Source organism: Centroberyx affinis, unplaced genomic scaffold (genome assembly GCF_046629955.1).
Source record: "Centroberyx affinis isolate AG114_WGS23_722 - 3 ecotype Tasmania unplaced genomic scaffold, CSIRO-AGI_Caff_v1 ptg000718l_1, whole genome shotgun sequence".
Taxonomy (NCBI): domain Eukaryota; kingdom Metazoa; phylum Chordata; class Actinopteri; order Beryciformes; family Berycidae; genus Centroberyx; species Centroberyx affinis.
In genome coordinates this window covers 250,021-277,161 of record NW_027279335.1, presented here as the reverse complement: position 1 = coordinate 277,161, position 27,141 = coordinate 250,021, and the positions used below count along the sequence as shown (strand labels likewise).

The window sequence follows — 27,141 nt, the reverse complement described above, 5'->3', positions numbered from 1 at the left end:
ACACACACACACACACCCCCGATGCCCTCATGCAGTATTCTAACAGGCATGTGTCATTTCCATTAGCTAGTGTTCGGCGGTGATAAGCCGCGGGTGTAACGTGACGGAACGGAGTGTCAACTGTCCTCAAGGCCCGTGACATTCACACGTAAAGGGATATCAAACACGAACCCCTGTCATAGGTCATTTCTCAAAGGTGTGGGTGCACACACACACACACACACACGTGCACACGTGCACACGTGCACACTGCCCCTCTTATTTCTGCCTCCATCTCTCTTCTGTTTCTGTCTCTTTCTCTGTGTCTGTCTCTCTTTTTCTCCGAATGATCAACCCGTCATCCATTGAAAACTTTGACAAAGGAGTAGAAGATATTTTCTTCTTTTTTTTTTTTTTTAGATGAAATCACAGGGCAGAGTTTTTAGCTGTTGCCGTGAATCCACGCTGCTCGGACTGACGTTTAAGCCCTTTCTAGGACAAACACAATTTGGCTGTCAAAACAATGAGCTCAAATGGGAAAGAGGGAGAAAGGGAGAAAAAGAGAATGGAGGGAGAAGGGTTTGTTGTGTGTGTCTTTCTGTGTGTGTGTGGGGGGGGGGGGGGGGGGGGTGATGAAGGAGAAATGCACTGTATACCCGGAGGTGAAAAAATGAAAAGGAGAGAGGGATAGGTTTGGGTTTGGAGAGATGCGCTTATGTGTGTGTGTGTGTGTGTGTGTGTGTGCGCGTTTGCAGGGGGCTTGTATCTTTGTCGGTTGATTGAACATATTCCACTTGTGTGGACAGCTGGAGAATATTGCTCATATTACTTCAGCATCAGCTCTTCTCCTCTTTCTCTCTCTATCTCTGTCCTTCTCTCTCACTCTATCACTAACTATCCCAGGCTCCCTCTTTCTCTCTCTCTCTCTCTCTCTCTCTCTCTCTCTCTCTCTCTCTCTCTCTCTCTCTCTCTCTCTCTCGCTGTGTGTGTGTGTGTCTCCCTCTCAGCTAGTGATCAGTGTGAATCACTCTCTCTAAAAGGCCTGTAATTGATTCTGCTGTAATTGGTCAATGACAGGAGATGCTTTGGCAGAAATGGAGCATAAACATGCCTCAGACACAATTTGCAGGATCAATGGGAGGCAGATAGGTTGGGAGGGAGGGAGAGAGCGAGGGAGGGATGGAGGGAGGGAGAGAGGGGGAGGGAAATGGGAAGTAGGGAGTGTCTCTCCATCTTTCTCTGCAGCACAGGGGTTTTTAAGTATCACCACCGTGTCTGATTGAGGCACGGAGGCCGAGGAAGCTCAGCGGATCAAAGACTTTTCAAATAGCTTTCTCGTCTCTCTCTCTTTCTTTTTTTTTTTTTTTCATCTGTCATACTATGGTTTTTGTTGAGTTGCGGACTCACCGGCGCAGCTGGAGAGTTTTGAAACAATGAGGGGAGAAATAAACCCCAATGAAAGGCTAATGACCCACTCCAGAGCAAAAACAAGACCATTTGCGACGTGCCTGCCGTGATGCTGTTTGTCCTTTGTGACCGCGACCGTTTTCTGCCTTTTTAACGTGGAAATGCGGTGAGGTATTGGAAATACAATAGTAATTAGGTGCTCTTAAGGTGCCAGATCTGGTTGGAGTGTGTCTGTGTGGGGGAGGAGGGCTCGCTCATGTGTTATCACCGTCACCGGATAAATGGGTTTCTGACTTGGAAATTGCATGTGAGCGACTCTAGTTGGCTAAAACATTTTGATGCCCCAGTTGAAGAGTCTGCTGGTTCACAGCCATCTGGGCTAGGCTGCAAGGCCAAAAGTGGGCAGAAATCTCATGTATTTTTTACAGTTTCGTGAAAAACATTTGTTAACGCAGCGGTGTACCAAAAAAACATAAATTATGAATTTGGAATTAGTTGTTTATGGCTATTTAATTGGTACAAGTATTACCCAGATACAAATGGGAACTACTGTAGGAACAGGATGCCAAGAGTCTCAAAGTAGAGAAGTCATGTAATTAGGTGTGCATATTGACTGTGAAGATTGCATACAGCTAATACAGTATGTTTTGTGTGTGTGTGTGTGTGTGTGTGTGTCTCTGCAGGGCTACGAAGTGCGGAAGATAACAGCCATTGACCAGGATCTGGGCCGACCGAGAGGCATCGGCTACACCATCGTCTCAGGTCTGAGTCACATAATCAATCTGACATCCACAGCACAGAGAGGGAAATCAATCACTACTTATCATAATCCCACAGCAATAATGGACAAGTCCCATCAAGCACAACAATCAATGACTGCAGAGAGCAGTGCCTCAGAATTGGAGAATAGGCTTGTCCATAAACGGCTATTAATCACTGTTGGGTGCAGTTGTGTGGAAGTCAGCCGTCATTCAGTGTTGTCATTCACAAGTTGGCTTGTGCCATCAAAACAGGATTATGGTTTATCAGAGTGGCAACTTGCACCGTCAGCAAAAGAGGGTGTTCTCATAATTTTCTGCTATTGCATGTTGGTGCTGTTTTCAGTGCTTTAATGTATGTGTCACACAAGCAATGTGAGCAAAATGTGATAGTGTGTTACTGCTAACTGCTAAAACCTGTGGAGAAGCGAAGAAGAATTTGAATGTTGCTGATAAGACTGTAGTGCAGAATATGTTTTAATGCTGAAACGCTAGTTAGTTTGTCTGCCTGTCAGCTGAATATCTGAAAATCTTGTGAACAGATCTCCATTAAGTTTGGTGAACAAATAGACTTGGGCCAAGGAACAGTTGATTAGATTTTGGTGATGATCCGGATCTGGGATTTCCACCATTACATGATTGCCATTTTGAACTATAAAACTAATGGAGAAAGGTACTTGATTCCAAATCCGAATGATGTCTTTGGATGTAACAGCAACTTGGGGAATTGTTCAGCATTGGTGGACGTTTGGACTCTGAGAACCTTCTAGTTCTAGTTTTTGTATTTTATTTGCATCTATGCTATTTGTATGCAACTCCTAGTGTCGCATTAATGTTTACACATGTTAACTCCTGGGAGCTTCCCAGTACAACCACACTTTTCTGCTGCTGGCCGTGGAGCAGCTCTACTGGACTAGCTGAAAGTCGAGTATCTTGCTCAAGGGCATCTCAAAGGTAGATATCGATGAAGGGGAGAGCGTTCCTCATTAACTTTTCCCACCCAGATTTTCTCAGCTTCTGGGGATTTGAATCAACATCTTTCAAGTCGCTATAGTCACTAGAGCTTAGCTAGACTGCACTTAAAGTATTCACTGTAGTTAATTTTGCTCCAAAGGAAGTAAAATGAGCTACAGTCACTGCTCAGGAGTCACGTGAAACTCAGCTTTGTGGAGCTGTGTTGAGCATCAGTACATGGATAGGGTAGTGTGAGCAGACTGAAGTGAGTAAAGTAGACATTAACAGACAGAGAGATGGACTAACTATGACAAGTGGGATACAATGTGTCCTTATCATAGATATGTAGCAGGAAGAGCGTACTCAAAGCTAGGCAGAGCACTTCATGTTTACCTGACGATCCATTTTGGATAAAAATGTTTTCTGTTGCTTTTTGTCACGAGAAATGATCAGAAGACAGCTAATAACCTTCAGGTTTTAACAAGCTTCTCCAAGAATCAACCATCCTTCCTCTTGCCCCCTCATGGCTAAACTCTACATTGCTATGAAGATAAAACACACACACTGTATGGGCTCTCTCCCGCTGACTGCGGGAGAGAGCCCATACACTGCTGTAATTCCCCTGAAGGGTGTTTATTTTCACCGCAATCAACATTTCGATCCCCAAGGACGAACAATCCCTCGAAGATCCTTCGGGATTGAAACATTGATCTGTGTGGTGAGAATAAATACCCTTTGGCAGGATTACAGCCGTGTCTGGACTCTCTCCTTTAAACTCTACATGCCCCCTGTAGAGGCCAAGATGGCAGGGATGGTAGGACATTGGTGCCTCCAGCATTGCCAGCTGGCTGATAAGGGCTGGCGCTGGTTGATAAGACCGGCACGCCAGGGGAACCTTGGTGATGAAGATGTTCATTGTTCTGCCATCTGCTGCGTCACTGGCTGACCTCACTGCTGAGCGAAGGAATTTGACCCCATCAGGACCCCTCTGTGTGTGTGTGTGTATGTGTGAATGTGTGTGTGGTTGTGGATTTGAATCTGAGTGCATGAGCGTGCCTGGTTGTGTGTGTGTGTGTGTGAGAGAGAGTGTGCTTTCATGCATGTGTGCACTTGATTACTGTACACTCAGGACACCGCCCAGCCCACTTCTTCTTAGGGCTCGCCATAAACTCTCAGCTCCCATTCAGCACACACACACCCACTCAGTCTTACTTACTGCCGCCTGCCATGTGTTGCATTGTGTTGTGTTTGTTGCAAAGTTGAAGGGCTGATTTAAGCTCTAGAGGAGAAGAGCATTAAAAAGACATTAATTAGGTGGTGCGTTGTACTCCCAGTCGTCGCAAAATCAAGAGTTATAGCACCGCACTAAGCCCTTATGGAGATGGAGCCTGTAGGCTCGATAAAATCATTATAAGTTTGATAGATAATGGAATGTGAAGGATGATGCAGTGCCAGGAGAAAAAGGTGGGAGGGTGAGATTGTCGGATGATGCCTTTGTTCGTGCGTGTGTGTGTGTGTGTGTGCCTGCACGTGGAAACCAGCACATATGCCTGTGTGTATGCAGGCTCATGTGCACAGCTGCATTCAGATTTGTTAGAGGGCATGCTTGTTTGCAGAGAGTGTGACTGTGTACAGCACCTCCCTTGCTTGCCTCCCTTCTCCTCCCAGAATGTCCTCAGAGGGCACGACTCAGTCCTGCGGGACTCGTCTCATTAGTTCAGTAATTAAGATAAACGAGGTTTTAATTGCAGCGGTGATTTATGCTAATGATCGTGGGACCCGAGATGAGGATTTCCTCTCTCTCCTCCAATCAGAGGGCTGATCTGGGATTTGATGTGTACAGGAGATAGCATCACTGCAGCCTTCTGCCTCTGATGTTGCAGTTGTTATTGTTTGTTATGATAGTGGAGATGCAGGGGGCGGCGCTCATAGTAAATCCTCTGCCCCCAGGGTTTGTTGTGTCCCCTGTTGGACCCCTGACCTATTGGTCTCATTATACATCTTACTCGCTTACTCCTGATAGGCCTATTCCTCAGAGGAAGGCCTGTTGTCTCCTATCTGGCCCTACAGGTTACTGGCCTGCCTTTAGACACAGACCAAAGCTTTTCTGAACAGCATCAGTTTCACATGGGATTGTCAGAGAAGTGATATTGATCTAATTGCCCACTATCCATCATTGTAGAGGTTGCTACGATTGCTTTTGATATTACCAGAGATGATTTTCATGTGCAACAGTGACATGCAGCTGCGCTTAATGCTTAATGATGCAGACACCTGCACCTCTTAATTCTAACAGTTGATTATAAAAGCTGAAGTCCAAATGATGCCAGCAACAACCTTATAATGAGTGTCTGCAAAACCATTTAAACAAACAAGATAAAAAATAATGGTTTCTTTAGTTGTAATCCACCAGTAATCACATTAATATGCCTGAAATTGCTGGGAGGCACAATTAAATCACAGAGGTCTCACAGAGATTTCTCTGATAAAAGAATAGCACATTTCCAAAGGCCTTTTTACCTGGGAAAGCTGGGCAAAGTCACTGACAAATCTTTATGGATGGGATAAAATTTATGGAGGTGCTCAGGCAATAATTACTGTTACCAAGATCTCCCCCAGTAATACTAATGTCATTCAGAGAGGGCCAAAAATGTGTCTTTTGTAGTGAAATCCAAATGCACTCCACTTACAAGTACTCCTCATTCCGCATGTATCAAAGAGGAGATGTTTCCATTACATTTTCTGAGTCAATCGTATTTGACTTCTGGCAATGTTATGTCAAATGATGCTTTTTACAGTGGCTGTAAATGTGCGTAAAACTCCTGTTTAAGACAGGAATTTGCTCTAGACTCTTGCTGGTAATTGCCCCATTAGGAAGTATAGGAGAGATGACAGAAGACGTGGCCAGGTGTTCAGGTATCTGGTTTGTGTAGTGACAGTATGTTCAGGGAATCAAATATCTGCTGGCTCACTCCTGTTTTACTGGTTGCTATGGCTCCAGTCACAGTCAGGAATATTAAATGACCTTGACAGGGCTTTTCCCATAACAGTTCTTGCGTCATACCAACATGATCCCCATTGAGACCACATGTGTTACATGTGTTAGAACAATGAACACTGTCCGTAATTAACATACTGCCTCACCTGCCAAGGGCTGGTAAACAAAAACATGAAAAACCCTCCCAAGAATAGTTTTTACCGGCCAAAATAATTAATATTCATTTTTCAGAGAAATATGACAAATTCAATTTATTAAATGCCAATTTGTGTTTTGACAACATGTCAGATGTCACAACATGACAATAATGTTAAATTTCTACTAATATCAGCATAGTTAGCTATCCTGGCAGTGGAGAAACAGGAAGAAAAGTTTGCCAATTTTAGACTCCCACCACTTTGTGTAGAGCAGCATAACAGGCAGAGAACCAGGCGCCTTTGCTTTGATTTGATTTGCTCATTGCCTGAGAGAGTGTACGGTGGTCAGCAGGGACAAAAAGACTGTATATAACTGAGGCATTCAAATGTTGTCATTTGAAAAAGTTACCAGCCAGTGTGGCGGGTGACCTTAATTGATTTATCCGCTAAAGACCGATTTTACTGGCATTTGACCCTGACAATAAGGATTACAGCAATGTTCTTTGTTTCTATTCCCATGCACAGTGTATTGTACCTTAGCTTTTGACCCTTAGCTCCAGAAACACACAGTAACTGCCCAAGAAATCAGGCTCTCATCCCATCGAGCCCCTGAGGACGGTTGAGGCAGGAGCACAGACAGGCCCGGTCAGACTCACTGACACCAGTGACCAAAGGGACTGACACTCTGACGCCCAGATGGACTCTCTCTGGCACAGTGTCCACACAATACACACTCATGTTAGGGCACCTGCACACACTCATAGACTCACATGCATGGATGAACACACAAACACACAGAGAGAGAGAGAGTATGATCCTCAGGGAATCTGAGAAGGCCCCATATTCAGCCCGTTGGAAGTAATCTTCAGCTCTGAAAAGAGCTTGTCCATCTGTGATTGCAAGTATAGAGAGCTAGAGGCCAAAAAGTCTTGTCCAAGAGTGTTGTACACATTGTTGCCCCCTAGGAGGAGAGTTAAGCCCTTATGTAGAGTTTGTGGAGCCTCTCTACTGTACGGTAATGATAGTGTAAGAACACGCAGAGGAAAAGTCAGCCTAGCGTCAAACTGAATGAAAGGAGAGGACATCCCCCAAGCCTTTCATATCATCCTCTTGTTTATCTATGTGTGCTTGTTGCTATCTCTTTTTGTCGCACACAAGCACAACTAATCCCATCTTAAGCCCTTTTCCATCTCTACCCTTTCTCCTTGTATCTTTTCCGTTCGGGAAATTGCTCCACCGAAATTGACCGCATTGGATTTTAATTTGCAGCAACCCAAGCAGAATAATTGTGTAAAGTGATAAAAGATGATAACTTCATTTTTCCACTTACCAAAGGAAACGATACACAATTTTGAAGTTTCTCAGAAGCTGCAATGCGAGACCACATATGGCATTGTCTTGGTTACAGCATGTGTAGCCACAGGCGTCCGCTGGCCTCCGTGGCCTGAGGCTGGGGCAGAAGGGGAACTTGTCTCCCCCCTCCTCCCCTACCTGGCCTGCAGCCCAAACAGCCCGTCTGCCCCTTCACAGGAGTGAGACAGACAGCTCGGTCCTGTGTAGTGGGACTGGCCTTGTCTTACAGCTTCCCCAGCATATAGGTCAGGCAGGTACGGCCACGCCATTTCCCGCCTGGACAGAGACTGATAAGTAGAAAAGGCGATTATTTCCCCCTCCCACCCCCCTCTCTGCCTCTCCACGCATATCTCTATCCTTCAGTGCTGCTACACCCTGATGCTCTGATTCCTCTTTCTCCAGGCTGCCACTACCTGGCTTGTATCAGCGGGAAAGCTGTAATATGGACAAGGCTAATACCTGTTATTCTTTAGGGAGCGCTCATTGTGACTGTCGTGTCGCTGGGATTTTCTCTGGGTTTTCAATTAGTCGCTCCGAGGCTCTGCTCAGCCCACCTCTATGTAATCTCTGGGAGAAGACAGATAGTCTGCAGGACACTGCTCACAGCACAATGCAAAGTCCCGAGTCTAGCTGTTTCTGTTCACTATCAAGTCTGCACCTTGCTCAGCTGTGATATGCTGTAGGTCTCTTCCCTTATTTTGATCCCCACTCTTATCTCCCTTCAGTCAATCAACTAATCAAAGTTTCTTGATTTAGCCCATTTCAAATGCAGTAAGCACTTCATACTAGAAGTCCAGTTAAAATATAAAAAAAAATATACTAATGAAATCAGAAATCATCGCATATGTAAAATAGAATAAGACCAACAATAAAGAAAATAAGAAAATAAAAAAGATTAAACCTGTCTCAGTTGTTGTCCTCTTACAGTAAAACAATAATTATTTTGCAGTGTAACATCCCAAACATGCATTCATCAGCTTTTTTGTGTTGCTGTTGCAGGTTCTGTTTTATTTGTATTTATCTTAGGGATAAAGGGGATGCTGCTGGCTTTGAGAAATAGAACGTTATCCTGTGCTATCCGCTTCTGAACAAGCACATTTCCAGATGTCAAACCCAATTTCCTTTGCTGCTGTTTTGTAGCCAGATGTTGTTTTGTACAGAGCTTGCAGACACACTGCAAAGAATAGCAGATGGAAGACTAAATCCCAACTACTGTACTCTACTCCTATAGCCAAAGAGACAAACGAACATGTGCACACACATGTGCTCACACAAAGTGAAGAGATAAGACTACGCTGCCAGCTCAACGCTCTGCTGAAAATAGACAACTTGACACCTTGAGCCGACAGATCAAAGCCGCCAATCAATAGCTTTGAGTTTGATTATTTTCCATGAGACCTAGAGATTGCGGATTGATAGCTTTGTCTGTGACCTGGGTGAGAATCACTGTGGGGTCTGGGACCTGAGCCAACAGAGGAAGCGCTTAGGAATCTCTAGTACGCATCGTTCAAAGTAACTAAGATAATAAGTGGATCATGGCTGATGGAGAAGAGGTTAGATACTACCCTACATCATCGTGGCTAGTTCACTGCCTGACAAGTGTGCTTCCATCATTCCATCATTTGAAGATACATAAATTTTAAAAATCACTTTATTAATACAGGGAAGGAATGAAACACACACACAAAAAAAGTGCACAAAACCCCCCGATTCCCCAAAAAGCAGAGAGTTCCCTGTTTGCCTATAGTAGCAGCCCCATCATTGTCTTTACAGGATCTGAATCTGTTTTTCCTTGTTCTCTAAATAGCCAATTTGGCTACTGAGAGGAAATCTATCTAGTCTTGGATATGCTTTCTTCTAGAAAACCTCCCCAGACCCTGAAACCATTCTCCCAACCACCTCAACAACCTTCTTAGCCTGAGACAGTGAACAAACAAAGTGTGCCAGGGACCCAGACTCAGTACTTGGATCCAGGTGCACCAGACTTCTGTTATTCATTATTGTCTCCTGTACAGTCCTCCACTGGAGCTCAGCCATATGCTTGTCAGCAGATGGCAGGGACCGACCAGCAGCCTTTCAGTAAAACGTCTGGACCGAAAGCCTCCGTTCACCTCGACATCTTCATCCCTTCCAAAGACCATGAGAGTGACACTTTCATGCATGTAGTATGTTGCCTCCTTTCCCATCTTCTTACAGGAAAACTCCACCCTCAGTTACTCTTATATATCCCCAATCTGTGATGTTCAGTGCATTCCAGGAGTTATTTTGTGACGAAGTGTTATAATTTGCTGTTCTAGTGGACCCACTTTCCGTCAACCTGCCTCAGCTACTTTTACTTCAGTTAGTGATTTCCTGCATGTCCCTCAATGCCTTTTGACAACCCCAAGAGAAGGAGTGTGAACATGTTGCATTCAGCTGTAAGTTATACATGTACAGTAGGAGGAGAGAGCAACAAGTCGTGCATCGAAAATTGGTATCTCTACCTCTTCTATGATGTATTTCTCGGTGAGAAATCGAGAATCTGGAAAGAAGCCCTTGCTGCACCACCAATTACAAAATGGGCCCAGAAATGCAAGGTACATCGGCAGTAGCTGTTTTTCTTATCAGTGTTTTAGAGTGGATTTTTCAGCTCTGGGGTCGTAAAAGAGAGGAAAAGCCCCAGCCCCTCTTACCACTCCACAGCAGCAGGAGGGCGGGGGAGCCTGTACTCACATAAATCATCCCATTGGTCAGAGAGAGTATGTTTCCCCTGTCAGGGACACACGGACCTCCTCCACAGCCCTGTGCAGTGACCCTGTGGGCCTTTTCCAGGCTGGTCCTCCAAGAAGCTCGACGGACATGTGGGGGGTCTTCATCAAGCGGTCGCACCCTACTGAATGCGTCCAGTCAAATTGCATCCAGCCAGCTATGCCCACAACTACTGTATGTGCATGGTTTAGGATACATGGGCAAAGAATGGAGGTGCTGTGTCAAGTTCAGTCTCCTCCTCCCTGTTTTGATATCTTTATCATCTTTCTCATATACATCTTTATCACTGTGTTATTGTAATTAGCGCTTTGTCTCGGGATATTTGTCCTAAAACTTTCTGAGGAGAAACTTTTGATAAAACTAGTTCATTGAGTATTCATGAAATGCAGCCTGTCTGCCAATGGCAAGACACCCACGGGGCCATTATCACTCGGCGTCACACACACAAATACACACACACACCTCAACTGAGAGCTGTCAGGCACCGAGGGGTGCGTGTTAATACATACATACGCGTACGCAGAGGCAAGCCTGTGCATGTGAGAACCTGTTCATTTAGAGTAGAGATGTGAGTATAGTTTGAAGACAATAACTAAAACCTCATCATCAACATGATTTGCCTGTAGGCGTAATCCTTAAAAGTGACACTAATTTGTGTACATTTAGCAAAGTACACAAAATCTTAGCCCCGAGACTCTGAGCCTTGGCTGCATGCCATATCACATTACTAGAATGTTCCAGCGCCCCCATGGTGTTGTCACAAACTAGAGAAAACAGTTGTCACTGGCTTAGTCATGGCGATTACACTTGGAGAACTCTTGCTTCGGCTGTCCTCAAAAGCTCATTGCTGTGAGAAAGTCATTGTCATCCACTTGTCGCACGGCTGATTGAACTCATCAGATCAGATGCCTTCTTTCTTCTGTTCTCTCGCGCAATAATAACTACACATGTATGTTTTCCACTTTCGCGACTCAATGCACTCAGTCTGTCCTATCTCTAGCTTCTCTGGTTCTCCCTCTTCATCTTTGTCTCCAGACTCACTCTTACTCTTTTGCTCTTTGCAAGTTGAGCGGAGAATTTCAATGAGGAAACTGTTCTCAGCAAATGAGCCCACTCTTTACTGTTCATGACACAAGAATTTAAATGTGTTTATCAATGTGTAATATGAAATCCACACTCCTGTTATTCCACTTCTTTTGCTATTGCTGAGATTATTCAAACTAGCAATCTATTTGGATTATTGATGTCTTGTAATTCCAATTCTAGCAATTGCACACAAACTAAATTTGCCACCACAAGCAAATAAAGTATTTGCGTGTGCGCGTGTGCGTGTGCGCGTGTGCGTGTGCGCGTGTGCGTGTGCGTGTGCGTGTGCGTGTGCGTGTGTGTGTGTGTGTGTGCACTCACGCGCATGTAGACAAGCGCGTGTCCCACACTTGTCAAAATCATGGCATGTTTTCTCATTTTCCAGTCCACTACTGTCGGTAATGTGAAAGCATGGCCAATCCTCCAGAGTCTCACATCATAGAATCAAACCCTGCCAGTTAGCACCGCATGCACTCACACACACAGACACACACACACACAGACACACATATATGCACACACATTGCATCATCACACATCGTCACATACACTATGAACTCTGAATTGAAAGGAATGGAACACGCACACATCCACACACATACACAACTACTGAATACGAATTTCAAATGCAAATAGAAATGAAAGTGTGCATTTGTTAGTGCTGAATTTGAGTGTGTGTGACTGTGTGTGCGTGTGTGCTACGACTTTCACCCCCCTGGGGGTCTAATCACAGTGTCCTGGCAGATCAGTGGAGAGCGCTTTCTATCAGCAATTAGAATATAAATATTTTTTTTTTCTCAATGGGACCCGGGAGTCATTCTGTATAATTTCAATCTGTCTCCCTGGCCAAGCTTGGCACACTGCAGCTGAGGTGGAAGGCCGTTCTGTGGAACCTGAAGCAGCGAGTCGAAGCCTCTTTATGCATACGCGCCCATAAGCCTGATGCATACGTAGTGTAGACCCAGCAAGCCGCTGTTACCGTGCACACGTACATTATAGCACACCGCTTGTGTGCGTTTGCGGACGTGTGTGTGTGTTGTGTGTGTGTGTATGCGCCACTGGTTGCTCAGCCAGGTGAGTGCCCAGTCGTGCAGGCAAGGAGCGGCTGTTGGAGGAGATTGGCATTCTAGACAGGCCATTGGAGCCGACAAACCAATTTAGAGGCATGATGCCCACACTGAGTGGGCCTAAGTGCCTGATGCACACTACTTCCACCCCCCCACACACACAAACCCCCACCCCTTCCCCATCACTGCTACCAACATCGCCCCCATGCCCCAAAGTTTAAAAAAAAAAAAAGTAATTTAAGTATTTTAAATTTGCAAAAGACACTAGTCACAAACTTAATGCGTTGGCTTATTTTCGCTGGCGCTCGACGCTGACACTTTTTCCACTTTCAGTCTTACAATGACACAGTGATACCTAGGGCAGTTTCTTAGGCAACGCTAATAAGCAACATTGCCCAAGCAGTTACCTCAGGATTGTTACAAACGTATTATTGATCCTGGGTCTCATTTTGTTTCCTGTTCCCGGGAGTGTTCATCTTCTGTGTTGCCCAAAAAAATCTGCCTTGTGTATCACCGCCCTGCGTTTGAAGTATGGTGTTAATAAGAACTCTTGTCAATATGTGTGTATTTTTTGTTGCTTTTATAATGTATGATGTTTAGAGGTTCAGTAATACAGAAACTACACTATATTCCCACACATATGCTTTTCTCCATTCCGACGATTAAGTAGACTATGCAAGCTGAATATAAGCAGCAGCAGCTTTCGTCCCGTCTACCTCCCTCTCTCTATCCACCTTTTGGCCTCAATCCAGGCTAATTACCCGAGGGCAGCGCTCTCTCTCCTAGCCTGCCTCCTCTCCTCTGCAACCCCTCTCCGCTCTCTCTCCTGCGGCTTCCCTGTCTTTCCCCCCTCTCCAGTCTCGGCCCGGTACAGAGCAATAATAGAGAGCGGCGAGCAGGGAGTGGGGAACACAGGCATGGGTTAATCTGTTGACCCTGGCCATTGTGCAGTGTAGACTTACCACCCTAACCTATTTCTCCAGAGTTCAGACCTCAGCTATTACTACAGACTATCTGAAGAAGAGTGATTCTTAATCCCACAGTCTGCTGGAGTCAAAGTGCAGCTCGAGGCTCTCGGTGCACGGCTGTATAAATACGGCAAAGCTCAGTGGAGTCGCCATGAATGTCATTGGCTCCGCCGGCTGTCAGTCATTCATGCAACTTATTAGCATTCTTCCCTAGCGTCACTGTCATTTTCACTTGTAGTTTCAAGTAGAACATAGTAATAGAGATATGCAGAATAATGTAAAACATCCAATAATGGCCGGGCCTTTATTTACCTTAAGAATAGAGAGCACCTTATTAGAGACAGGCCTAATTGTGCAAAAATATATATATATTTGTTAATGGTGACATACTGCTAAGCTACCAGAACATACTGGTCATCAAAGCATCAATACATCAAAACAGAGTAAAACAAAAACTGCCAAATCCACAAAAGTGAATAAAGAAAGCTCTCTGTCATATATTGACTAACAAACAAAAGCAATGTTTGTATATTCAGACAGTTGTTATTTTTGCATAATGAATTTCAAGGCTTTCACACCAGTACCTGTAGCCTTGGCAACAAGATAAACATGTCAGCGGTTTCCAGTATATGCAACACTCTCTTTTGGTTAGGTATTTTGTAATACTTTTGTCATTTTAATGTTATTTTAGGCTATACATATTGTAGAGATTTACAGGATTAGGGTTACATTTTTGATAACTCTGTTTATGCATCACACACAATATCTTGGATGCCACTGATCAGATTTTTACAAAACTTAATGGAATGATGTGTCCCAATGCTTTGTTCAGGCATTTTCAAAATTGCACTGATTGGCCAAAGGGGGGCACCACAACGTTTAACTGTTTGTGCGTCATGCACAATATCTTGGACGCCAACGACTGGTATCTCCTCTTCCGCTTTCCCTGCCACATACAATCAAGAAATATGATGTAACATATCCTCTACCTATTGCTCCACCCCAACTCTGCATAATTCATCAGGGACGACGTGTTCTGGTTACTTGTTACAGGTAGAAGAATTAACAGGCTGCTGTCAGCTGGCAAGAGCTGTCCATATCAGTAAGGCATAATTGAATTAGTTCTAGGTAAACTTTACTATTTCAGAGCTCTCTCATTTAGCCCCTGTCCACTCCAGTGTTTGCCTTCCACTGAGTAGATTGCTCCGATAACTTCCACATGTATGAACAGCCGCTATCTGCAGATTGCAGGAGGGACTCTCCAAGCCTCATACAACACGTGTACCAGGCAGGAATCTCAATCGAATCACAAAGGCATTCAGTGTGTTCGCAGGATAAATGATTTGTCATGTCTGATTTAGAATAATGGAGGAGCACTTTGATGACATTATAGCTGTGAGGCAGGGAGAAGAGTGAGAGGAAGCAAGGAAAGAAGTGACTGAGGGAATGTGTGTGTGGTGTGGGTGGGTGGGTGGGGGGGGGGGGGGGCTGGGAAAGGAAGGATGGTGCAGGGAGGAGGAAGAGAAAGGTGGATGGACATTGAAGGTGGAGAAGTGAGGGCGTTTAGGTGTGTTTTCATTTGCTGTCTCCATCTGCTGGGTGTAATTAGCAGGCAAGTGCTGCAGCCAGAAGCTGCAGAGACAGAGACAGAAAGAGAGAGAAAGTGAAAGAAGAGAGTGAGAGAGAGGTGAGAAAGTTAAAGAGACTGGAGGGGAGGGGGGAAGTAATTTGAAAATGAAGAGAGGGAATAAGGAAATATGATAAGAGGGCTCAAGAGGGTCTCAGTCTAATATTTTAACCTGTGTAATTGAAGCAAAGTAAGTCTAGAGAACACTGGGCGCACTTGAACTTGAGCCACTTCATTTACAGAGTTGTTAATGAGAATGGTGCAGTTCATAATTTGAAATGCTCCTCTTTAAAGGAGCGCATATACTGTGACAAAGTTAATGTAATCGATTATTGCATGTGAAGTGGTGTAACTGATGGGGAAGGATGTGAAACAGAATGAAACCGTCACAAACAAGGAAATATTAGAAGAGAAGGTAGTAGGAAAACTGCAAACAATTTCCTAACAGGTCATTCAGTCTTGCATTCAGACTTAATATTTTAACCTTTAAACACGTGTTAAGAAATTTCTGTAATTTCATAATACAGCTCAACTTGTTTCTACATGTTTCTTGAATCAAGTGATCTTGAGTGATCTGCCTTATTATTTTCAGTATTGAAAGCGAAAAGTGAAATTTACTTAGAATCAAGTGAAATCTTCTCATCCACTTGGCAGATTTCTGTAAATACCTACTTGTATCAGTACCAATTAACCAGGTCAAAGTTCTTGTGCACCAATTGCATTTTACAAATTAAATTCATTGATTCTGATTCACTTGTTTTAATAATAAGACATTCGCCTGATTGACTAAAAGATTAAATAACTTAAGCTGAATATTTTGACTTTATCATCATGTTGAAATTGCAGTTCCAGTCTTCAATTCAGACCAATACAATACAAATATACGTTTTCAATCCGACCATAATTGCGATCCATTTTTAATCCGGTAAAGTGAAAGTGTACATCAAGTAAAGAAGGGAAGAGGAGGGGGAGGCTGACGGAGAAATATGGGCGGTGGAAGCGGGGCAGACAGTGACAGATGAAACGGAGGGATGCAAGGGAGGCAGTGGGTGGACGGGTTGGAGGTGCTGGGTCAGCCCAAGGCAGGTGGAGAGCCAAAAAAGCCGGCGTAGCGAAAGCCGGTATCCATATTGCATGATATAGAGACATGCACATAGCTCATCCACCACCTCTTCTCCCCCCCCAGCCTCCCCCCCTGCATCCCAGAGGTTATGTTGAATTATTCACCGGGACCAGGTTTCGTTTGTCCCTCTGACTTCCTTATCTCTGTCCCCCCCCCCCCTCCCTCCCCCTCCCCCCCTTATTCGTCCATCCAGGGAACACCAACAGCGTCTTTGCCCTGGACTACATCAGCGGCTCCCTGACGGTGCACAGCCAGCTGGACAGAGAAAACCCGCTCTACTCGGTGGGATTCACACTCACGGTCAAGGTGAGATGCTGAATGGGAGATCAACAGAGAGCTTTGAAATGATACTGTATTAAATCAGGAGGGTGTCTGCTTTTGATATAGCCTCAAAAGACTCGCTAAATACTGTAGTTCGGCCTCGCTCATACATATTCTGCTCCGAGGGTTTTTGATATAGATATAGACAATGATATGATGTAATAGGAGAGATTTTCTGGGTGAATACTTCACTTGACTCTGGCTAAATGTGAGATGTGTGTACTCTGAAAATCTAAAACTCTTAAGACGAATTCAAATACATTTATTGTACTTGGCGATTAAGGCGATTCTGATTCTATCATAGCGTCTTCTTCAGAGCCTCGTGTTTAGAGAACAGGAGGGCAGGAGGAGCGGAGGAGGAGAAGATGAAGGAATAGGATTTAGATGCTACAGGCTCCTGTGTTCCCCTCTCTCTGGCTTTCTTCTCCTTCTGTTTTGAGCCAGGTGCAGCCGCTCTATCCCTCTGTCCCTCCGCCGAGCCTAAGCCTAGCTCGCTTGGCTTTTTAGCATGACAGTCTTGCCCTCTCCCCCGCCCCCGTCCCCGACACCTGCCCACTTCGTCCCCTCCTCCGCTTTCTTTTTTTCTCTCCATTTCTTCTCCTCTCTACTTTTGCACACCGAACGGTTCCCACAGGGCGTGAGAGAGCGCATGAAATGGATTTCCAAGTGGCAGCGAAGGTAGAAGGATTTGTGATCAAAGGCCCCTTTTTTTCCTGTGTAACTGCAATGTTACATAGTGGATTTTGATGGTCCCTCAAGCCAAAGCCTTCGCACCTGTACCGCACAATAAATGGCCTTCAAGAACCTCATTTATTCATTCATTCAACTGTCATTTATCGCCCATAAAAAGCAGGCCGTCTGTACACTTCTATGTGAAAATCTGTAGACCACAGAGATATGACTGCACCATCGGCTTAATACAAAAGGGATCCTGGCTAAAATATTCCAGCCTCAGTCTATCTTCTTAATTGAAATCAATGATTACAAAGAAGAAAAGTAGAATAAGCGAAAGTGCTGAAAACGAAAAAATGTCCCCCCAAAAATGTATTTATAAGATATGGATTTTTTTCCCCCCACATTTTCTCTCCCTCTCTCTGCTTGTGCTTTCTTAGGTGGTGCTGCTATTGATTGCGGAGTGCCATAGTAATACAACTAATTTCTCAACTTCAGGCAGCTTAGATAGTGCTGAGTGTATGGAGGTGGAGGTCAAATGATTCAGTGGCGTTCGGACGAGAGAGGCTTAACTACCCCGATTACCCAGGGAGCGGCACGCTGTTCCTGCCTCTCCCCCCTATCGCCTGTGACGTCCCTCTATCAATAGAAGACCGCAGCTGCCCATTCCTATCTGTCTGTTTCTCCCTCTTTTTTTTTCTTTTCAGAGGCCTCACATCTCGGACGCTCAGACAGACAGAAAGAGAAGGAGTGTGTAATTGTGTCTTCTCAATGGGACACCTTTCTCCTAAATCTCATTGTGTGTGTACGTGTGTGTGTGTGCTGGCCCTCTCTTGGCCTCACTTTGAGCCTATTTCTATGATTGCTTTGAGTCTGTCTGTCCACCTTTTGATCCAATAAATGAACAGCTGTAAATACCTGGCTGAGATTGTGTGCTGACCGCCTCCATCCAAAATGACATTTTCAGTGCAATGAAATGCATCTCTCTCTCTCTCTCTCTCTCTCTCTCTCTCTCTCTCTCTGTCTCTCTCCCTCTCTCTCTCTCTCTCCATCAGGGGACAGAGTTGAATGATGACCGTACTCCGTCAGACGCCACGGTGTTGACCACCTTCACCATCCTGCTGATCGACAAGAACGACAACGCCCCAAAGTTCAACAGCTCTGAGTACCGGGTCCGCATCACCGAACTGGCCCAGATGGGCTTCGCTCTGCCCCTCTTCATCCAGGCTGAAGACAAGGATGAGGTGGGTCACACACACACACACACACATACACAGTCATCCTGAAATGGCAGACATGTTTACATTTGCATTCATGCTCTTGGCATTAAACTGATGCTCTTATCCAGGCTTACAATGATTGAGCGGGTAGGAGTTTAATGTCTTGCTCATGGCCGTGGTCTTGAACCACCTTTCAGTCATGTGATTGTCTCTCTCCAGGCCGCCCGGCTGCCGCGGGACCTCAGCTTTTTTCCCAGACAATATCAATAAAGACAAGTTAGGGAACAATATGTAGTTTGTAGGCACTGAGGTGGTGCCTCAAATACTGGGGTGTGATTTTGACAAGAGACATCAATAAAGGAATAAAGGTCAGCAACACACTCGTACTGTTGCCACACTACCATTAGAAAAATCCCTATTTGTACTTGTGGAACATTTTGTACACAATTGAATTTTAAAGACCTATTCTAGACTATTATTTCAGAATCAGAGTAAAGGATCATCTCAGTGCTGCCCTGGTAATTCATTTTGCTCATTTGTAAGACATTTTTTTACTCGCCATTTAACTGAATGAGGTCTTAATACAAAAGCTCACAGTCTGTGACAGCGAAGTGTGAGTTTTAAATGTACTGTGTGTTTTGTATTTTAAATTCTAGGTTTAGATTTATCTTGTTTGTAAATGCAGCAGCCAAAAAGAACATCAGCAACTCTATGAACCTGTTTGTATATTGGTGGCAGTGCTGTAGAAATAAGTTAATTGACTGTGTGTGTGTGTGTGTGTGTGTGTGTGTGTGTGTGGACTGTCAGCCCTGCTCAACAGCATGCTTTAGTTTTACACTGTGTGTCCGCCACTTCCCATTAGCTGTATCTAGCAACCTACTGTGGTGACACACAATCACACGCACACACTCAGACACACACACACACACAGCTCATACACACACTTTTTCACTTGCTTTGTCACTTGCTCACACACATACTCTCTCTCTCTCTCTCTCTTCCTCTCTCTCTCACACACATGCTCACTCACGCAGCCCAAGACCAGCACATTCGACTCGACTACAATTTAATTTGCTCTGGAAGAGATGGGATAGAGCATCAAATTATACCTAACGAGGAAAATCAATCACCTAGGGTGCAGATAAGCCGAAAGCTAGTCAACTCTGATTGATTCAGGCACAGCAGCCGCCAGGGTGGAATTTGACAGATAACTGCGAGTCAAGTGGATAGAGAAAAAGATGGAGAGGGGGGGAGAAAGGGACGGGAGGGGCAAGAGATGGAGGGAGGAAGTTAGGGGAGGGGAGAGGAGAGGTGGGGGCAGAGGGAACTCCGAGAAGAAAGAAGGGAGAGGGAGCAGAAAGTAGCCTAACTAATGGCGTAAAAGCAGAAGTCAGAATGAGTGGTGGCAGAGAGAGAGAGAGGTGGAGGAGAGAGGAAGAGCTTGAAGGAGAGATAGCGGGAGTATTTAGCAGCAGGTCTGTTTATTCATGCCGAGTAGGGTGTGTCTGCTCCAGTCGGCATCGCCATGGCGAGGAGCGTTGCTTCACGGAGGCGGGGTGACGACCCAGACGCCTGGCATGTGATAAGAGGCGCCTCTGTACGCTACAGCACCCAACTTTAGTTTTTCTACTACCAGGGGAAGTAGGGAGGGACCTCGCCGTTTAACTTTCTGGTACCTGGTCGCCTCGCCATCTCATTTCACTGCTTTCTATAAGTAAGTAAGGGCTCACAGTGAAGGGAGGCGTGGCTACAGATGGTCTGAGAGATGGATTTAGCCAGATCTACTGTAGACGCTGAATTAGAAAGCGGCCTCACTGGGCCATTCCATTAGCATTCCCTTCTCTCTAGTGTCAGCTCACTGCCTGTCCATCATTATAGAATAACGCAAAATGCAGCAGGATTCAGGAAGGCATCAAAGAAGCAGGATTTCACACAAAAATTTGAATGCAAAGTTGTGCATTTTCTATGATGCATAGAAAATGTAACACACACACTGCCAGTCTCGCATTGCAACTAACAGTACTGCCACAACGTCATGTAAACTTCTAACCCAAGGAGTAAAATTTATAAGAATTTGTTTTTGTTTGGCAGTTTTGTATTGTTGTGTTGATCCTTTAAATCCAAATGTCAATGCCGATACAAATACTCATTCACACCCCACTACACCTGTGGTGTAATCTCACTTTTTCCATGTGTAAGGGATTATAGGGAGAGATGCTACTTTTCTTAGAGTATGACACAAGTGGTAGTTACCAGTCTGTGTGTCTCTCTCTCTTCATATCCTCTTCTGCTTGGCTAGCGTCTATAAAACTTTTGCTGCTGGAACTCGTCACTAAACTTTGTGGCAGTCGGATCTGACAGGGAGCTTTTATTGGGGACTTCTAAAGGCAGAAGCAAATGGACGGGCAATTACGTTTATGGGCAGTTTGAGGTGACATCCCTGCATATTGGATGGTCTTTTAAATAGGAGTCATCAGCCACAATGGTTCTCCCAGAGATGAAAACAAAAACAAGGGGGCTATTTCAACCGCCAGCATAATGCCAATCGAACACCCCACTCGTCTTCCTCTGTCTTCCACAATGGCAACGTGATTGGCCGCCTCGGAGCCAATATATCAAGACGGGAGGGATCTCGGGATGTTTTCTCTGCCGAAGAAGGCCACAGGCTTCCCAGGGATGCGATGTCATTCTGAACTTGACTTGGTTTAGATCTGTCCATCGTGCCTTTGGACTCAGGGGTTTAGCGGAGAGACACGAGCAGGGGAACGAGGAGATTTGGACTTTCATCATTAGAGGTTTTTCAGAATTTACTGTAATGACGTTTGACATCAGACAGTACCTTAAAATGTGAGAACTATTATTAATTCTAGTAGGGTATGAATTTTGTTTGATTTAAGGTTTTATGCATTACAACTACAAAGTACTATAATATAATATTATTATATTTTTCTACATCAAACTTCACACTAATGTCATCTAGCAATGTCTTGGCTACATATGGTGAACTAGAAACCGACCTAGACACGTGTATCTGTATCGAGGTAGATAGTCACGGTTGTCATCAGGGATCTCATCATCTCCTCTTCAGCACACTATTATTTCTCCATTGTGTCATTTTCATCTCATAAAACACACACTATGATGATTAAAGCACACAGTTTCAGCCTTCTTCATTGGCTGGGTAATCATCCAATTTGAACCAATACTGCTCTGTGGGCAGTGCATGGGGATTTACTCCATGTTGCACTCCAATGGCCATTTACAATTTGCATAATGCTAAGCAATACGGTGCAGGTTTTATGTGGTGGAGATAAAAGAGAATTCAGATGAGACAACAAGATGAACCTGTGGTTACGGACTATAATCTGATTCTGGGCTCTGTTTTGTAGTCTAATCTTGTCATATTCATTATACCACAGTTTATTTTTTTCCCTCTCACCTGCTTTTATTTTCCTCTGTTCCCGGCAAAACAGCACTCCAGGTCAAATGTGTACTGAACCCTGAAACAATTTTCTCTTTGTGGATCAATCGTCCCCGCTGTCGTTACAAGCTGTTTCACCAGCAAATGGATTTGGAATAAATAGGAATAAATGAATAGGAATAAGTGGGAAGGAATAAATAGGAATAGGGGTTTTATAATTGGATGTGGGTGGCCAAACACAGTTCATAATGTGGTGAGCTTTGGTCAATGGTGGTGATATGGTTTGTGTTGCCAAAAAGTAGAGTGGCATCTCTGATACGGTCTAACGTCTGGCCCCCACATCTGAATGACAGAAAGAAAGAAGAACAGAAAAGATAGATTACTGGTAGAGGGCTAGGTGACTGTACAGAAAGATAGTGAAGGATGAGGGGGAATAAGTGTTGAGAAAGATGTGGAGATAATAGGAAAAGAAACACTCTTGCAAGGGACTGATAAGGGTTGAATACACGTGTGACTGGCATCGATTGTGGCTTCCCAGCTCCTGCTCCCTGTGTAGCTTCATGATCAGCAGCAGGATGGAGGACACTCACTATCAGCCACAATGTGGAAAGAACACACTTACTGTACTTGTTGACTGCAAAGACTGTCAAGTGTAATGTTTTGGTTCAAACTAAATATAAAGGTATATGTAAAATCATATTAAAGTCCTATCTATCTTTCACTGTAGCTCTCATTTTTTTTCTTTTCCTATCTCTTCTCTCTCACATTATCAGTCTGTATTCACTGGAAAATTGTTAGGACACAATGGCTCTGACCTCTGACCTTTGACCTCCTTAGTATCAACCTGTTATGTTTGTGGAATTTAAGCTTATTCTACTGTTGTGCTCATTGTAATTTGCTTGGTATAAGAACATCAGCTAAATGCCCACAGTAAAAATGTATATGTTTTGGGTGGAAATCTAGTAATTGAGGACGAGTTTCCACTCTGTCTCTCTGTGTATTTATTCAGTATCTGTACCTCTGTGTTATGAATTGTGAGTTGTATCCAATAGTGTATGATAAAAACTCCATAGATATACAGTGGAATAGATTTTATCATCTTTATTCTTCACTGGTGAGCTAGGCAGAGTCATACATCACCACCTGCCCTCGCACTCTCCACTCACCTTCTTCCTTTCCCCCCCCTCTTCTCTCTCCGTCTATCCCTTCATCCTCCTCTCCCTGACTCCTCCTCTGGCAGGGGGTGAACAGCATGTTCCAGGTGTTTCTGACCGGGAACAATTCGGACCACTTCACCATCTCCCCCACGGCGGTGCAGGGCCGGGCCGACATCAGGATGAGGGTGGCCAGGCCGCTGGACTACGAGAACATTCGCAGTTACAGCTTCTCTGTGAGTCTTACGCTTGTTACGAGCATTCTCACCCTTAATGTACGCCTGTATGTTTTTAAATCATTTAATCAAATCCTGTAAATTCTGTTAGTATTTATAGTAATCACAGGCAACACAGTTCTTTCCATATTCAGCTGGGTTTGCCTTGGTTTCCTCCCACTTTCCAATGATACGTCAGATGGATTGGAGTCGCTAAATTGCCCATAAGTGTGAATGTGATTGTCTGTCTATCTGCGTTGGCCCTGCGATGGACTGGCAGCCTATCCCCGGTGTTTTCCTACCATCCACCCAATGCATGCTGGGATAGGCTCCAGCTCTCCCGTGACCCTGAAAAGGAATAAGAGGGTAGAGAGCATGAATGAATGAATGAATGAAGAAGTAATCAAATATTACAGAGGTTCACCAGAGATCTTTAGGGATACAAAAGGCATAGTCCCTGCCACAAGGCACCGCTATCTCACATATACCGTTACCTCACATTTATAAAGAAAAATGCATAATGTTTACATGCAAACTCATCTAGCCGGAGATCCATCCAATTATTGTAAATGTCTAAAGGATCAGCACTGTGAACAAACACAAAGTAGAATATGTGAATCTCGTGCTGATGCCCAAACATTGACTGGCTGGAGACAAAGCAGCTACTTTCTCCTCCTGTTCTTAGCTGTGAATCAGTGAGGCTGTCCTTGAATAAACTCCCTGCCAAGACTGATTTCTGACCACCATGATCGAATGTAACTTCATTATGTTTCTGCAAGTTGTTTTTATTTGTTTGGACAAGAGGCTCAGTCGGGCTGGGGCTATATCACTTTTTCAACACTGCGGAGTTGTTTGAACAGTGAAATTGATATTTTGTCACCTCAATTTACGCTGAGTCGTTTACAGAACCAGAGGGCGGCTCGCTCTGTGTGTAGCCCGCGATCTCCAAATCTAGAACAAGTCAGCTGCAAGTTCTCTTTGATTGTAACTATTCTGGGACAATGGCAAATCGTGATTACATTTAAAAAAAGAAAAAAAATAGGATGTGATGGATTTATATGTAACTGAATGTGAAATATGTGTGCTTTCTGCTGTAAATACATTGTAATAACAAAAGCTACATTTGAATGCGTAGTGTGAATGTACCCCTCCCTGCCTCTCCCCAGCTCTATGCCAACGAGTCCATGTCAGACCATGTGGGTTTCGCCCGTGTCTTTATCGACCTGATCAATGAGAATGATAACCGACCCATCTTCAGCAAACCGCTGTACAACATCAGCCTTCCTGAAAACACGCCCAGGGGCACGTCGCTGCTGCGCATCCTGGTGAGTGTCATACAGAAGCATCGTGCAGTATGTGATGAATGTGATGTGATTTTCCTGTTTATTGAAATATAACTGGAATCCAAATAACTTAGTGTGATACCTGACTTGTGACTTGACTTGATGTGACTGGGCTTGTTTATTGGGACTTGAAAACTTGACCCGTTTGACCAGAGACTCTCTTGAGGCCTGACCATATGACTTGTGATTTATGGTGACTCAAGCAAGAGTGATTTGGTCCTACCTCTGAAACACAAATGGAAAACCCACTTACCTGGTGAGTTACTGTAACATAATGCTTAAACGCTGCATATATATTATACTGCACCATTGTGGTGACAATGTTGCTGACTGAGGCATATCTCTGATCTCTCCCACACTGTACCTGGTCAAAACAATTTGTGACTCCACTTGGTTAGTTCTTAACCCTCTTTTCAACATCGACATGCTAATTAATTCTAAAGCTAGATGAAATATTATTTGCCAATACTGTAAGTTTGTTTCGGCCTACCAAATGGGACAATACTATGAGAACCAGAAAGCTGGGACAATCACAGGAAAGAATTTAAAGTCAATTTAGTCTATGTTTTGTTACTATCTGAATTGTCCTGATCTTGTAAATCCCACCCATCTGCCCCTGCATGCAGGCCAGAATGAACACTAAAGCACTAAACTTAAACTGGATAAGTTTTATTTAGTTGTAGGTGCTCCTGCAATGTAATTTTATGTGCTATCTGTATAATTCCAGGATCTCTGTGATTACCCTAAAATTGCTGCTCGTAGCCCAGATTTAAAATGTTAAACATTCTACACTTCCGCTTATCTGCCAGTCGCCAAAAATGTAACACATTACAACATTAAAGAGATGTCAATTCGAACTGGATTGCTATTATCAGATGAGTTTGCCAAAACACAGTAGGTAATTTTGCTCCTCTTACTTTCCAGGCTTGTAAAAATGATGGATTTAGTTGTAATCCAGTTAAAATAGGGCTTAAGAATTATTTGCAAAAAGCTCTGATGTCTGATTCATTCCCTCCAGGTCTGTTAACCTTTGTTCTGCTTCTCACGATTCACGTGTCCTTGAGGCTGCTCCACCCCATCTTCTCCGAGTCCTACCCTGGATCAGAGGTCACCCTCTCGGTCCTGACTAGCAGCCAGTAGATTAACCAGAGCGGAACAATCTCCGGCCGGCTCCCCATAACTCAGCATTATTATTCTTTACCATTCATTCCTGTGACAGCATGACCACTATCCACTAGATACAAGTGCAAAAGCACACTGTGGAAAATCAATAGTGTTTATAGACTGGGTGCTCATGAAATGGAGATTGCAGGGCAATCTAATACCCGATAAGTCTGGCTGATGTTGGCCTCGCGCTGGAGCGTACGGCCAGCCGTGGAATCCTGATTGCTGGCTGTAGAGAGTGAATGGGGTGTAAATAGAATGAGATGTGAAGGCTCTCAGCGAGGACTGAACTGGCATGGATGGTAGCACTCGTATATACACTGTTAGATGAGGGCCTTGGATATTCTGACCTGCTCTCTCTCTCTCTCTCTCTCACACACACACACACACACACACACACCTTCTCAGCTGTCACCGGAGACACACACACACTCTGATTAAACAGATGTTTCCCCCACTCAGCTTGCCTGTGCCCATAAATACCTGTTAGAGCTAGCTTGGTTCTAAGGCTGAGAAATGGGAATATACACACACACACACACACACACACACACGCACACACACACACATACACAACTACCTTCCTGAATTCCCTCAAGGTCAACACATGGCTAAAGCTGGGAGAAGTCATGGTAGGTGTTTTCTGTTTGTTATCCTGTAAGATTATCATGTATGTGTATGTGTGTGTGTGTGCGTGTGTGTGCGTGTTTCAATGAATGTGTATGTGCATGATTGTTTACCTTTGTGGGCCTGTCGTAATTTAGTTCATTAGTATTGTAGACAGTAGTTTACAACTGTTGTGATCCAATTAATAGTTGAGACTTATTTGTTTATACGCTGCAGTCTGATCAAACAAGTGAATGACGCCTCGCTCTTGTCTGTGTGAACAATGAGGTATTTATTTTGGATTGGGCATTGTATCATTGTATTGTATAAATTATCGTGTAAAGCCTCAGGCAAGGCACACTGCATAAAAACCGCATGTAAATCCGTCCACTGGGCCCCTGCTTCATATTCTGTAGGAAGCAGTGGGAGTGGAGGGATGATAATGGGGACGATATCCCGCTTGTATGCATAATAGGGTGTATTTTATATTAATATCAAATGAATCCCCCTTTCTGACTGTACATTTCAAGGGGAAGGTGAGGTAAAACTAGCCTGGGTTACATAAAGCCCTGTACTAGAGCATTTGTCAATTGCTGTGAGTCACCATAAGGTAAAATAACAACTTACCCTGCCTATCATTCCCAGTGTTAAGTGTGGATTATATTGCTCACTGACTGCAGGAATCGTATTTTTCATAGTTAAGTGGAAGTGTTACTTGTGACATAATGTCTATTCCTCAATCTGCGTTCTAGTGTCCTCCATTATGCATTTGATGTAGTATCTAACTGCCAAAGCACGATTCTAAAACAAGAGAACAGAG

General features: G+C 44.2%; 1 protein-coding gene across 1 annotated transcript in view; it reads left to right on the top strand.

Moving 5' to 3' along the window:
* cdh23 (cadherin-related 23) overlaps window positions 1–27,141 on the top strand; it is a 164,996-nt gene that overhangs the window by 65,589 nt on the left and 72,266 nt on the right. Inside the window, exons 9-13 of the mRNA XM_071519622.1 lie at window positions 2,070–2,148; window positions 16,399–16,511; window positions 18,254–18,442; window positions 23,080–23,229; window positions 24,375–24,533. Of these exons, the coding sequence (XP_071375723.1) occupies window positions 2,070–2,148; window positions 16,399–16,511; window positions 18,254–18,442; window positions 23,080–23,229; window positions 24,375–24,533 (690 nt within the window). The remainder of the gene's footprint in view (window positions 1–2,069; window positions 2,149–16,398; window positions 16,512–18,253; window positions 18,443–23,079; window positions 23,230–24,374; window positions 24,534–27,141) is intronic.